The following is a 14,839-nucleotide window of genomic DNA, read 5'->3' as shown; positions in this document are numbered from 1 at the left end:
CCACGGTAATCTCTTTTCTCCACGGGTCTTCTCCCAACCCTAGGTCCCGGCTGGCGGACTTCCATGCCAACTGTCGCGCCTCCTACCAGATGCTCACCAGCTGCCCAGCCGACAATTACCAGGCGTGTCTGGGTGCCTATGCTGGCATGATTGGTAAGCCACCCCTGGGTGACTGGGTGCACAGTGACTCCCAGTGCCCAGCTGCGGGCCCATGGGTGGACAGCCTGAGCTCGCCTTTCCCTGGGGCAGATTCAGAATGCTGCCATGGGAAACCAGAGGCGAGTGTGGCTCTTCAGCAGGTAAGAGGGGTCCCAGGAACCTCATAAGGCTTTCGAAATAAGAAGAACAAGGAACATTGACTTCGTGTTGGACTGTCTAAGTACCATGCTAAGCGGTTCACACAACCATGTAATTGTTATAACAGCACTTGCTAGGGAGGTGCTGGGATTGCCCATTTTATAGACAGGGAAGCTGAGGCTTAGAGAAGGGAAGTAACTGGCACAGATTTGCCCAGCTCATAAATGTTGGCATTGGGATCCAAGTCCAGGATGTGAGCCTCGTCACATTCACTCCAGAACACACTCTGCTTGGTGGCCCAGGAGAAAGCAAGGCCCGTGCTCCGGGGGGTGGGGGTGGGGCTGCTGGTGTCTCCTCGCCACTCAGGTCTTTCCTCTGTGCTGATGCCTTCTGCCTCCTGCTGACCCCCATGACTCCCTAGAACAATAACACTCAGAGTTTGGATTGCGAGTTGGAATGTATGTGCGTTTGGGGCAGATGTGAGGGAGGGAGAGTCCCCAAAGCTCTTGTCTGTGGTGCCTGGGGTCTGGGAGCCCAATGAGAAGATCTCACTGCTCCCCTCTTCTTTGCCCCCCTTTCTCCCTCTCAGGGTTCGACATGACGCCCAACTATGTGGACTCCAGCCCCACTGGCATCGTGGTGTCCCCCTGGTGCAGCTGTCGTGGGAGTGGGAACATGGAGGAGGAGTGTGAGAAGTTCCTCAGGGACTTCACCGAGAACCCCTGCCTTCGTGAGTCCTGCAGTGTCAGCCCCGCCCCAGAACCCCCTCCCAGCCCTTTGCCCCAGAGGGGCCCTGGAGGGCTGCCTGGGCCGTTTCCTTCTTCCTCCCGGGGACAGCCAGTGATCTGGGTGTTCCCTGTGGAAGCCTTGGCTGGGCTCTTGGAGAGTCACTCCAGAGCTGTTGGTGGGCCGTCCTCAGTTTACTGTGGGAGGCTTCGCGCCTGTGTCATGTCAAGACTGAAGGTTTTGGGTTTGTTATGCTGACAACTTCAGCAGGCTGCTTTGGGTACAGCTCTGTGGTGAAGGCCTTACTGTCTGTCTCTGTAGGGATTGCTTTTAAGGGCCCTGTTGGAATCAGTGACTCGTTTTTCTAAGTCACCAAACTCCTGATCCAAATGCTAGAGAGCAAGGTGAGCCACAGGCTGTGTCTGCCTTCATCTCTTCAGGCTGACCCTTTGCCACACCCACCCACCTACAGGTCTCCTCCCGCTTCCCTTCTCCCCATTCTTCCTCCTGGCCGCCGGTCCGCGCTGCCTTTCTCTGTGGCACTGGGCATTCAGAGATACAGGTCACAGTGTCTGTCATGGACAGCTTGTAGCCTGACCCGGGTTTTTGTGGTCGCAGTCTGGGGTGACCCTGCTGGCATAGGGTTCTGCACAGGGCTCTTCAGGAGCCCAGGGAGGGATGCCCAACTAAGCCCCTGGAGGCTTCTCAGAGGCTGGCCCTTTGAGGGATGGTGGCATTGGTCAGCTGAAGGGGCAGGAGGGCAGAGGGAGTTGGGAGAAGTGCAGACCACTGATCCTTGCTTCAGAGCATGAGAATGCCTATAAGTGTCTGGACAGGAGGAGAGTCCTCCCCCTGAAGGGGGTCCTATGGTCCCCACTGGTGTTGGGATGGTGGTGTGGACCACTGCAGAGGGTCACCACCAGGTGCTGGGGTCAGATCTGCATGTCAGATGGCCTCTCTCTGGGCTGGTGTGGAGGGAGTGGGGGTAGGGATGCCATTATGACCAGTGACCCACAGCGGGTCCACTCGGAGAGAGTAGTGGCTGTCATGGGAGAGGACAATGACAACTATGAACCAGGACAGTGTCAGGGAGGGCGGAGGGAGAGATGAAGTGGAGAGATCTTCAGGAGGTGGGCTCACATGACGGCAGGAGGATACTTAGGGAGGCATCCTGGGGGTGCCTGGGCAAGAAGAGGTGACACTTCCAGACGGGAGACCTGGAAAAGACAGTGTGGAAATGGATGGGAGTGATGCCCAGTTCAGGAGCGGACGTGATGAATTTGAGAACACGGAGGTAGACATTTCTTTAGGCATTTGGTGACAGGGTCAAGTCTTAGAGCCCGAGTTTTGTCCAGGAGGCTCCATTAACTTAGTCCTCAGTGAACTAGTGCCAACTGATGGTGTAGGTGCTGGTGAGACCACCAGGGAGGTGTGCTGAGCCTGGGGCCTGTGGGGTGCCAGTGATGGGGACCCAAAGCAGCTGAGGTGGTGAAGGAACTAGGAGAACTTGTGCCTAGGGGCTGGGGGTGGGGAGCTTCTGAAGGGGGTGGTCTGCAGCCCTGAAGGCCACTAAGAAGGGGATGCTTGCTGCCCTGGGCACGGCCCAGTCCTCCTGCCAGGCTTCCCATGCTGGCAGCACCCTGTCGTCCTCATCACCCACATTTCCCTGTATTCCCATGTCTTGTCCTTTCAGCCTCCCTCTTGTCATTTTCTTCTTGACATGTGAGGCCCTGTATCTGAAGGGGACTCAGCACAGAGAAGTCTGGACACGCTACACTCTGTCCTCACAGGGAACACAGGGCTGAGATGGCAAGGTGCAGGAGGGGTGGAGGTGGGCCCTGATTTCTCCGCATCTACCTGCTCTCTCTCTCCACAGGGAACGCCATCCAGGCCTTCGGCAATGGCACAGATGTGAACCTGTCCCCTAAAAATCCCTCATTCCCAGCCACGCCGGCCCTGAGGGTGGAGAAAACACCTTCTTTGCCGGAAGATCTCAGCGATAGCACCAGCCTGGGAACCAGCATCATCACCACCTGCACGTCAGTCCAGGTGAGGGGATGTGGCTCTGCAGCTGGGGAATGAGCTACGGCAGGCTGAGGGCCCAGGGGAGCACCGTGATGTCAGACGGGGATTGGGAAGTTAGCAAATGGGGGTGCGCAGGGTCCTCCCTTAGTCAGGACCCAAGAGGCAGGGGGCAGCTGATGGGGACTGGTTTCCCACGTCTTCATTCTGAGGCTTTCAGCGGGCAAGTGTCCGGGTCCTGCTCTATGACAGGCTGGTACTAGGTGGCATGGGGTACAGGAGGAGTGGCATGGCCACTGTGCGTGAGCCACCTGCTGCTTCCCAAGTATGTGCCAGTGGACTCTGCCTACTCCATTGAATTCTCTTCCAGTGAGGTGCTGGCGTTCTTACTTTACACAGAGGACTGACCCAGAAGGCTCAGGCAACATGCCCCAGAGGTCCCGGCTAGTTAGATGTGGCATCAGATTTCACCTTCATCTGACTCTGAGACTGTGATGATCATTTCTCTGTCCATCCCTCTGACATGTGTTATTTGCCCAGTGTGTGCCAGTTCTTATGGGGGATGCTAGGGCCTGGGTTCTGTGGTCCTTGTAGTGTCATCCAAGGCCAGATGACTTAACAAGTGGGAGGCATGGACTGCGGTCTGTGCCACGGCAGGGGACACAGGCGGCACTCTGGGGGCACATGGCAGGGCTCCCCACTCAGTCTCTCCCTCTGCCGACATGCTCTCATGCCTCACACAGGAGCTGCCGTGCATTCTTGGCTTAGGAGGCTGGTGCTAGTCAGACACACTCACCTTCAGTGACACACACTCAGTGACACACTCACATACATCACACCCACTCACACACACACACACATACCTGGAACAGAGTCTAACATGGGACTGAATGCAGACTTCCAGGGAGAGCAGAGGAGGGAGGGACAGGAGGTGGCGGTGGGGTGTCCTAGGGGGGTGTTTCAGGCAGCATTAGAGATGGGAATATCCAAACAGGTGCAGGGGGTTGGGAGCACAGCCTGAGCGTAGGTGTGGGAGGTAAGGGAGCAAGGCCTGGCTGTGTGTCAGGCAGTGATGATACCAGTCTGAATGGCACATGGGCCTGTGGGATCAGCTTTGGGCAAGCGTTTTCTATGGAGTTTCAGTCACGCAAGAGGAATGAGTTCTGGAGAGCTGGTGTACAGCATGTGGCTGTAGTTGCCAGTATTCTATTGTGTACTTGGAATTTGCTTAAGAGAGTAGACCTTGGACTTTAGGTGTTCTCACCACACACACACACACACACACACACACACACACACACACACACGGTAAAGATGGTAAAGGTGTGATGTGTTGGATATGTTGATTGGCTTGTGGTATTTCACAGCTGTAAAACTAAAATACACAGGGGTGGGCAAAAGGAGGCTTATAGTTGTGAGTACGCACAACAATTCACTCTTGTAACATTTATTAATTATTGTAGTATTTTTATAACCAAAGTTCTGAACTGATCATCAGAAAGATTTTCTATCTGCTGCTTTGTTAGATTAGATATTTGCTGTCTGGTCAGCTGTGTCACTGGGATCTCTATCATGATCTGTGCCATCCTAACCATTTTGTGTTTACCTTGCTTCCTGGGCAGGGCTGTCACACCTCCCACACTATAGGGGGCGGAGCCCCATGCACTCGTCACAACCAGGTGGCCCATCTCACCACACTGTGGTGTTTTCTGCGGGGCTGGGGGTCCAAGATGGATTCCTGCCGTTCACTCTCCACTGAGAGACAGGGAGCCTCCTCCTCTGTCCCCACCCGTTCCGGGCCTCACAGTCCAAAGCAGTAGAGGTTGTGCCTTCCCCAGCTTTGGAATCCCAAGCTGATGGGTGTGGTCTGCAGCTGAGGGTGCTCCCCAGGTGCTTCTCGCCTCCCCCTAAACACGGGTGTCTGTGCTTGCCGCTGTCCTTCCTCCATCGCTGTTGCTGCCGTGGACAGCACAGCTTGACCTCTCCTCCCCGGCTTTGCCCCTCCTGCCTGTCCAGATGAGCACCACTTCTTTATAACTTCATACGTTGGACTTCCATTTATTTTCTGGAACTTCTGGTTATTTCTGGTTTTGCGGTAGTTGTATTTCTTCTTAGTTGTGGAGGGAGATGGAGCGTGTCAGTCTAGGCCTCCATCTTGGCCAGAAGTCTCCTGTGTTTGTTTGCTTCCGTGTCCCAGGGAGAGCTGTCACTCCTACTACGTTGTAAGGGGCGGAGCCTTAGGAATTCGTCAGTAACAGGCGACCTGTTTTGCCATGTTGTGGCGCTGTGTGTGGGGGAGGGGTCTGAGAAGGAACAATGCTGCTTGCCCAGCACGCGCCCCTTTTCCAGGCACTTCTTCCACTTCTGCACCGGACTGGTGCCCCTCTAGCTGCTGTCCTGCTGTCATTCCCAGAGTGGGTGGGTCTGCGGATGTTCTAGGTCTGTGGGGGCCCTTTAGACAAGCAGACTCTGATGAGAGACTGGTAGTTTCTGCCTCCGTCCCAACCCCCGCTGGTTTGCACAATCAGAAGCAATGAGGCTTGATTTTCCCCGGAGCTGGGACAGTGAGCTGCTCTGGTGAGGAGTTGGGAACACTCCCCAGGTGTCCCTCCTGACTTTTTAAAACGTGTAGCTGCGCTTTCCGCCAGCCTGCTGCAGCCACTGCTGCTGCCGCCACCACACCGTGTCCTCTCTGCCCCGGTTCCGCCCCTCCTACCTGTCTGGATGAGTATTTCTTCTTTATATCTTTGTTTGTTGGACTTCCATGCAGTTTGATTTTCTGGAACTTCTGGTTGTTTCTAGTTTTGAGGTAGTTGTATTCCTTCTTAGTTGTGGAGGGAGATGCAGCATGTCTGTCTATGCCTCTATCTTGGCCGGAAGTCCTAGGCAACTTTTGATGGTCAATTATAACCTCAGGCAAACTGGAAAGACCCGTGTCAGGATGAGGACTGAGCAGGGACAGGGCCCGACGGAAGCACTTGGTTCCCCGGACACCCACTGCACCACAGGGCTGGTGCTGGCGCTGCCCTGGTTGTGGAGCCTACCCCTTCCTGCCCGGTGGGCTCCCCTGCGTGGTCACGGCTGACTTCCGTGTGCGTGCACGTCTGGCTCAGTGGGGGCCCATCCGCCATCAGGTTGTTGTCCTTCCTGATTTGGGCTGAGGTGCCCATGTCCCCCTTGGGAAGCTCCTTATTACATTGAGCGTGCTTGAGTGGGGTCTGGCAGGTACTCAGGGGCCTACCGCACAGACAGTCGTCAGCTCAGTTTCATGCTAGAGTGGTGGGCAGCTTGGCCAGTTGGGGCTGGGCCACCTGTCGGGAGACCATGCACTGGCGTGGTCCACCTGTCCCTCTGGCACCATCAACCTCTCTGTGTCGCCCTACCCCCGAGCCCAGCGGACAGCTCACCCATGGAGATGCTGACTCAGCAGGTGGATCCCACTGTGACCCACCGAGGGTGTGGAGAGTTCAGAGCCATGGCCTCCTGCCCCACTGCAGCCCCCTCGGTGCCTGAGGACTGCAACTCCTTTCCCCCCATTTTACCTTAGAAGTTTGCTAAGTTGTTGCCTGGTTTCTTTTCACCCCAGCCTGCATTTCCACAGCCTCCCCGTCTGGGGGCTTGTCTCACCTGTGGTTGGATTCCAGTGGAGTTAATGCCCGGTCCATATGCAAGGTGATGGACAGGACAGTGCCTGGTAAACTGAGGAACATGATTGTTGGTGCTATGAATTCTGGGGGCTCCCCAAGGCCTGGCCCTGTGAGCCTCCACGTGGGGTTTCTTGATCCCATGCCTCTGGGAAGGACAACTAGAGACAGCATCCCAGGAGGAAAGGGAGAGAAGCAGATCGTCAGAGGTTTAAATGACAATCTTTTTTATTTTTTATCCTTACCTGATGATATATGAGTATTGACTGATTTTAGAGGGAGAGGAGGAGAGAAACATGGATGTGAGAGAGAAACGTCCATCATTTGCTCCCATTCGAACCCCAACCAGGGATCAAACCCACAACCTAGGTATGTGCCCTGACCTGGAATTGAACCTGCAACGTTTTGGTGCATGGGGTGATGCTCCAACCAACTGAGCCACCTGGCAAGGGCATCAGTGACAGCCTTTATAATGAGCACCTCCTGCTGCCCGTCAGGTGTGGGGGTGCCAGTGAATAGTGCCCTCACCTTGGTGGGAGGCTGTGTGGGTGGTTTGGCCCTTCCCCAGCCCACACCCCCTCCTTCAGCTTCTTGGCTTGGAAGGGCTCCATGGTGGCCATTGTGGGGCCCTTGGGAGGGCTGACATCCATGGCTCCAGAGGGACTCCCTGAGGGAAGGTAGGGACAGGAAGCTGAGTTCAGAGTGGCAGGGAGTTGGGGAGGATGTGCCCTGCAGACACCCCAGTCCTCCTTCCCATCCATAGACCTGGACCCTTGGAGAAGCCTTAGGGACCCTTTACTGACCCAGAGATGGCAGCCGGCTGGGGACCCCACTTAAGTGAGTGGGTGTCAGGACCACACAGTGCTCTGAGATCTCCTTCTTAAACCCCAAAGGACAGGAGCCCGGTGAAGACAGTAACTTGTCCCCAGTCCCCACTTGTGGGACAGTTTCCTTCTGGCAGCACTATGCTGCCTGCTTCCCTACGCCTGCCCCCCTCTCTAGGTACTCCCCGCAGTGGGAGTTTTCTGGGGCTGAAAGAATTCTGATCCTCCTGAGGGAGCTGCTGAGCAGACTGGGTGGGTCTCCATAGAAGAGCCAGGAGCTGGGCCCCTGAGTTGGCCCTGTCCTGGGGCATCCTGGTGCTGACTCCAGTCCTGCTCACTGGTGCCTCCACTCCTGGCGGAGTAACTGTGTAACCCTGCTCAAACAGGACTCTCTGGAACTTGGGGGACATCATGACAGAATCTGCAGAATGGCCTCTTTCTCTTCTCTACACATGCACACACACACACACACACACACACCACCACCACCACCCCCATCCACCCACCCACCCACCATGTGAATTTCCCCTACAGCAGGGAATCTGTAGGAGACGGCCAGTCTTGTACCCTCATCCAAGGTCCTTGGTTTCTGAAGCCCTGAGAGGCCATCCCAATGCCCAAAGCCTGGCCAAGTGTGCACTGGTCAGTCCCTCTGAGCCAAGTGCCTCTCCTTCCCTTCTCTTCCACATCTCTTTGCCTGGATGTCACCTCATGGGGTGGTCTCCTCGATCTGCTCAGGGAAAGCTGCCTCCTGCTTTGTGTCATCTGGGCCCCGTCACCGTGCACTCTGCTTGTGGCTCCCAGGCGAGCATTCCTGGAAGGCTGGTGGCATCTCACCCCCTGTGTAGCCCTGGATAGCCAAGTGCATGATGCTTGGCATGGAGCAGTGCTCCGTACAAGGAGGGAAAGAACCCAGAGTCCCCATTTCATTTGCTCTACTGGAACTTCCTGCTTTCCAGTCTAGAAAACGGTCTGTTCTATTGCTTGCAAGCAGCTCTTTATTCTGCTTTCCTCCCTCACTGATGCCCTCTGTGTGTCGTGAGTGTACAATAGGTGAAGTCTTTCTACTGAGAATGCAGGAAGGTTGGTTAGATGGCCCTCTAGTCATCTGGTGGGCCTGGTCCAGGGTGGTGCATTGTGGGTGGGGGAAGACTGGCAATGCTAAGCGCCTTCCCTGGCCCTGGTTTGTTCCCAGTGGCCCTGGCACTCCCTGTGGATTGCTCTGGCCCAGTTACAGGCCCATCAGATCAACAAGAGTCTCACCCTTCCCTGTGCTAAAGGGCAGCAGCAACATAATCTTTGTTTTGCATGTCTCCATCAGTCAGTTTGTGCTTTTGCCCTTAATACTGCCCACACATCTGGGGAAGTTAAAATGTGTTTGGAGGGGTTGTTGACTGCCCCCTCACCACACACTGCATGGACTCAGCAGCCACCCACCCCATTTCCTCCTCACCCTGATTGTTCCCTGATGGGCCTCTTACCTACTGCACAGGCCTGTGGATGTCAGGATGGGACCTCTGTCCTGTGTCTGTATGTCTATTAGGCACATGTTTCTGATTTATAAAAGGCTTGTTTCAAAGCTTCGAAAGACTGTGCGTTCCTTCTTTCCTTCCCTCCCTCCAGCTCTCCCTCATAGTCATTCATTTATTCCTACAGCTGTGCACTCATGCATTTACTCAACATAAATTCCTTCTGTGTGTCACTGTATTCTAGCACTGAGGCTGACAAACTCACTAGGCCCATACCTTGGTTCCATACCGGTGGGGTGGACATCCTCAGCTAATCATGGGGAGGAAGTGAATGGTGCACAAAGAGAACTGGTCACGTGCTGTGAGATGCAGAGGAGGGAGGGCTGCTCTGGGCTGGCTGTGGGAGCAAAGGTACACCCTACTGCTAGGCCTGGCAGAGGGGATAGTTGGCCACGTGGAGATGTGGGAGCGCCCCAGGCAGAGGGGCAAGTGGAGCAAAGGCAGGGAGTCAGGACAGCAAGAGCAGGTTGAGTAGGGGGCGGGCTGGCCTAATCGGGGTGGCTGCCTTTTGGATAAATGGTGTTTTATTGGAATAACACCACACCCAGTTGTTTACACATTGTCTGTGTGCACAGGCAGAGTGGCATAGAGCGCCTGGCCCTCTGCCGAGCAGAACTCGCTGCTGCTCCAGGTCTGAGGGACAGCAGGGGTGGGTTGGGGCCAGCGCAGAGTACTGATATGGAAGGTGGGTGTGGGGTGGGAGTGAAGCCTGATGAGCAGCTTCAAGTGGTGAGTGCTGAGAGGCCGCTGAAAGCCTCTGAACAGGGAGTATCATGATGAGAGGATGGGAACTGGGATTCGGGAAGGTATCTGACAGCTGCTGGAGATTGGTTGGCAGGGGAGAGACTGGGCGGCCTGTTAGATCAGGGTAGTGGATGAGAAAGGAGGGGTTGAAGTAGGGGAGTGAAGAGGGGAGGAGTTGTGCATTATTGGGGATGGGTATGTGTAGGAGGGAGGTGACTAAGAGCACGGAGATTTGGGGATGGGGCCAGGAATAGCGGCTGGGACGCAGGACAGAGCTGGCCAGCTCCAGCCAGTTTTCCCATAGATAATGACCCACTGTGGACTTGGTCCCAGCACCTGGGCCAGACCAGCAAGCCTCTGGGATGCCACACCCGGCTTGGGAGTGCAGACAGATGTGGGCAAGGAAGCAGAAGAAGATGTTAATTTCCTTCCAACTTTCTCTGAGAGAGATTTCTAGAAGGATAAACCTTGCCTTTGCCACCATCCTTCCTCTGTGACCGTGTCATAGAAGGTGGTATGGCCAGACCTGGAGACCATCTAATTGAGTTGTTTTCTCAGACCTTGTTTATTTTTATGCAGTAGACTTTGTTAAAAACAATTTTGTGCATCACTTCAATATATAAAACAAAATGGAGCTGTGTCGGTGAACAGGGGGTAAGGACGTTGATCCGGTGGCTGATGGCACAAGGTTCTGATTTAGTGAGTGCAGTGGGGAGGGCCCGCAGGGGGAGACGTAGCTGCCACACCTGGACCAGCAGAGCGGGAAAGGAGGCCAGGAAAAGCAGGGCTGGGAGCTGCTCAGGGAAGCAGCCAAGTGAAGGTGAAGGTTGGGGGCAGCCACATAGAAGACAGTGGTGACAGCACAGTCTCTGGGTCGGGGCGTGTGGGTGCTTCTGGCAGCGGCCTCCCACAGCTCTGGCTGGAGCTGCACTTGGTCCTGGGCAGTAGAATCTAGTCCTTGGGGCCAGAGGGCCTTGGAGCACATACCCTTTCCCAGGGATATGGGGTGGTGGTTTGGATGGGCTGAGTCTTGGCACCTGGGATCGCTGGTGATGTGGTCTTGAGCAGGGTCCTCTGGGTCTGGTCCCTAGTTCCACTCCCTCTGTGCTCCTCGTCACCGTGGTCATGTTGCCATCGGCAGTGACTCTGCTCTTGGCTGGACCTCAGTGTGACAGCTGGGGCTTGTGGAGCTGACCAGATGCCCCGGGTGGTAGATTGCCTGTGCTGTCCGAGGGGTTAGTGATACTTCTGGCCAAGAGCAGTGATTGAAGCATCATTTCTTGGGCTTCCTGGTTGCTTCTGGTGGCCAGAGATTCCCCACAGGTGCCTTGAGAACCAAGCCATTTGAAGCCAGGATAGAAACAGCACATCCTCCAGCTGGTTCCCATGGATTACTTACGATAATGGTAACAAAGGCCTGTCCTTCATGCACACCCTCCGGTCCTGCATCCAAGTGCACATGCCAGGGGTACAGAACCCTGAGTGGTCACCACGCCAGCTTTCCTTTCTCACTCCTCATCTTGATCACAGAGCTCCAGGTGCCACATGTCTGTTTAGATGGAAAGGCTAACACTCAGCCCTGTGGCCAGATGTCCACCTAACATGTACCAGTAGCCGACATCACTAATCAATCACAGATCTCTTCCCAATGAACCCAAATGAGGACTTGTGGTCTTCCTGGAGCTGGCATCAGATGCCAGTTCTGATCTGTGGCATGTATGCATGCACTCATGCATTCATTCTTCCGTGCATCTAGAAAGACATTTACTCAGCTGCTGTTATGGGCCAGACACTGCTCAGTGTGAGGAGAGGAAGACCTGGTCTTTGCCTTGTTGAGAGGAGCGCTGGGTATGGCAGAGAGACCTGTGAGTGGCTTATCACTCTAAGATGCTGTAGGTTGGAGAGCAGAGTCAGAACTCTCTCCTTCAGGAGTGCAGAGAAGACAGGACCTATTTGCCGAGGGTATCAGTGGGGCAGGGTCTTGTGCTGTGGGAGAGTCAGTGCTCTGCACATGTGCCCTGTGCTTCATGACCCCAACAGTGGGTGGCAGGGCTGTGGAATGTGGGGCCTCATCGGAGCGACAGGACAGAGCTCGGCTGGAGACGCAGCCTGCCCTTACTAGCGCCTTCTCTCCCACAGGAGCAGGGGCTGAAGGCCAACAGCTCCAAGGAGCTAAACCTGTGTCTCCCAGAGGTGAGTGGGGCAGAGTGCGGTGGCGCAGGGCACTGGCCACAGGAGGCTGTTTCTGGCTGAGCCTCAGACCCAGAGTCCTCAGATCCCATTGCGGGCGGGGCCAGCTGAGCTCCTGGTCTGCCCTGGACCTCAGTGTATGTGCACTCAGCTGGGGGGCTGGCGCAGAGGCTGCAGCCAGGGTCCGCGGCTGTCTCTCTGGGAGAGGCACGAGGGGCTCCTCTGAGCAGGGGCCCTCCAAGCCTTCCTGGCTCTTGAAGACAGACATACGTAGTCTCTCTGAAAGTTAGATGAGAAGAAAGGCCACGTAAACTTCTCCAGGAAGAGGAGAGCGCAGTCAAAGATAGGCAGGGGATGCTTCCTGGAGGAGGAGGGAGTCGACCACATTTAGAAACAGGAAAAACAGCTTCTGGCTCCTCTCCTCTCAAGAAGGTCCTTGTAGGTCCTGGGAGCGTCTTCTTGAGATCTTTATAGCACTCCTTCCTCCCTGGCCTGCATCTGCAGGCCTTTTCCTCACTGGGTTGTGTCAGTGAGGTTGTTCTGGGGACTATGGCCCTGCCTTCCCCAGCGTGGGGGCTCAGCCCAGCTCCCTGGAAGCCTGGCTCTGCCTCCAAGCAAGAGCGCCAAGGTGGGTCCCTGTGGGCAGGCCGGGAGGGCAGGGGCGTGGGGAGTCCTTTCCTTTGTGTGCTCCCAGCCCTGCTGTCTCATTTGGTTGGTTTGTCTCTCCTGTTCTCTGCTTCTTTCTGTTTCCCTTTCTGCCCCAGCTTCAGCTCACCACCGACATTGTCCCAGGGAGTAACAAGGTGATCAGACTTAACTCAGGCCCCTGCAGAGCCAGCCCATCGGCCGCCTTGACTGCTGCCTCCTTCCTGATGTTGAAGCTGGCCTTGTAGGCTTCAGGCACCGCATCTGGGAACTTCTGAAGCTTTGTGGATGAGAGCACCCGCCTGATGACATGGAAACACACACATACACACACGCATATACACACACCTTGCAAAAAAAATTTTTTTCCCACCTTATCTCTGAACCTGTCTACTCCCAGGTCTCCTCTCTGGAGAAGTTTTTCTAAACCAAACGGACAGCAGGCGGGCAGCCTGAGAGCCGCCCAGAGGTGCCCTGGCAGGGGCACTCCAGCACCGGGGAGGGCATGAGGGTCTAGCCATGCCCTGCACTTTCTCCCAGTGTTTTCCTTTCTGGACGCTGTTGCTGGAAAAAATGAAGACGGGACCCTGCGGCCCAAGGGACTTGTGGCCCTGCCTGTTGTGCTCTGGGGCAGGGCAGGGGCCACTGCTCTTCTCAAGTTGCACACTCTGGGGACTTGCCAGGGGCTGGTAGGGGGTGTCAGGTGGCAGAGCATCGAGGCTGGTCCCTGGGGTCCAGCTGGGCACCTGTAACACCTCCACTTGGTTACAAGGGTAGAGTTTATTTTGCCTTCCCTCTGTGGACTGGGCAGGTCCGCTTCTGACTTGTGGAGGGCTGTGACATGGAGGTCCCCCTCCCCCAGTGGTAGCTTGGGCAGCTGGGCAGCTCCAGGGGCTCAGGAGACCCCCCGGGGTGGAGGGAGCAAAACTTGGGCACCATTTCAAGGCTGCTTCTTTCTCCTTGGTGGCAGGAAGTTTGAAATCAAAGAGGAATGATTCTTTTGGTGGTCTCTTTGGAGAGAGGGGCTGCTTAGAGGGGCAGAAAAGGCCATGGTGGGACTTCCACCACCCTGCGCTCTGGTCTCTGCAGTCCTCTCTGCCCCTCCTCTACCTTGTCTTCACTCATTTCTGAGATGTACACCAACTGTATGTACACATGTTTCCCTTCTCAACATATATGTATATACACATCATATACATATGTTGTGTGGTTTTCCCTTTCTTTCCTTTTTTAAAGAAACAAACCTATCAAAATAATACCCCAGCAGATGAGCAAAATGTATTATTGTAAAATTTATTTTTTTTATAACATTGTCTATAATGGGATCAAAGGAGATGGGCTCCCTGTGTCCTGGCCTGTCGGCTGCTGGGCCGTGGAAGGGGGCTCCTGATCCTACTCGCGCTGGCCCAGGTTCCAATAAATGTCCTCGGAAGCAGCTTGTTCTCGGCCTCGCTCCTGTGTGCCTTCTCCCCTGCTCGGTTCCTGGCCCTGTGTCGCACCGCGGCTGCTTGCCTGCGACTCCTGGTGGGCCGTCCATCCTGTGTGCTCGGTGTGGGTGATGAAGCTCCCGTCCAGAGATGGTGATGTACTGGGTGGGTCTGAGGGTGCTGAGTCTGCTGGGCCACTCACCTGTCTGTCCCCTTCCCGATCAGTGCCGGTGCCCTTTGGTGGTTGGTCCCAATCTGGAAGGGAACAGAAGTGGCTGTGAGGATGGAGGTGGAGGCACAACTCGGTGTTACACTTTGGGTATGTTTTTGTCTCAAGGATGCCTGGGCGGCCCTGCAGGTGATTGTTAGTCTTATGTAGAGAGGGCTGGTGTCTCCCCACTGGGATTCCTGATTGTGAAGGTGGGGATCTGGCCTCTTGGTTCCCACCAGGGGAGGAAGACAACTGTGGTCCACTCCTTCTTGTTGGTTTCTCCACTTACCACCTGCCTCCACCAGACACAGGCCTTCCGTGTTCTCCTGGAGCCTCCCAGGAGAGGACCAGGAGAATGCTGTTAGCTGAATGTGTGCACACATGTGCATGTGTGTGCCAGTGCACATGCAGGAGGGAGGGGCAAGGTAGCCAGGTGAGGGGACAGTGCTGCTGGCACCATCAGGAGATGGGATACCGTTTTCCACTCTCCTAGCCCTGGGTCCTTGCAAATGACTCTTGTTTCTGGTCACAAGCACTATGTCCACGTGGTGTTCACTGTGATGTATTGTGTTGGCCCCTG

General features: G+C 55.5%; 1 protein-coding gene across 1 annotated transcript in view; it reads left to right on the top strand.

Annotated features, from left to right (window-relative positions):
* GFRA2 (GDNF family receptor alpha 2) overlaps window positions 1-14,056 on the top strand; it is a 79,491-nt gene extending 65,435 nt beyond the window's left edge. The window contains exons 5-9 of the mRNA XM_090290082.1: window positions 44-153; window positions 887-1,027; window positions 2,900-3,072; window positions 11,926-11,979; window positions 12,741-14,056. Of these exons, the coding sequence (XP_090146208.1) occupies window positions 44-153; window positions 887-1,027; window positions 2,900-3,072; window positions 11,926-11,979; window positions 12,741-12,869 (607 nt within the window). The 3' untranslated portion in view covers window positions 12,870-14,056. The remainder of the gene's footprint in view (window positions 1-43; window positions 154-886; window positions 1,028-2,899; window positions 3,073-11,925; window positions 11,980-12,740) is intronic.
* The last annotated feature ends 783 nt before the right edge of the window (window positions 14,057-14,839 follow it).

Source organism: Furipterus horrens, unplaced genomic scaffold (assembly GCF_987537825.1).
Source record: "Furipterus horrens unplaced genomic scaffold, mFurHor1.1.pri manual_scaffold_10, whole genome shotgun sequence".
Lineage (NCBI taxonomy): Eukaryota > Metazoa > Chordata > Mammalia > Chiroptera > Furipteridae > Furipterus > Furipterus horrens.
This window is presented reverse-complemented; position numbering and strand designations above follow the sequence as displayed.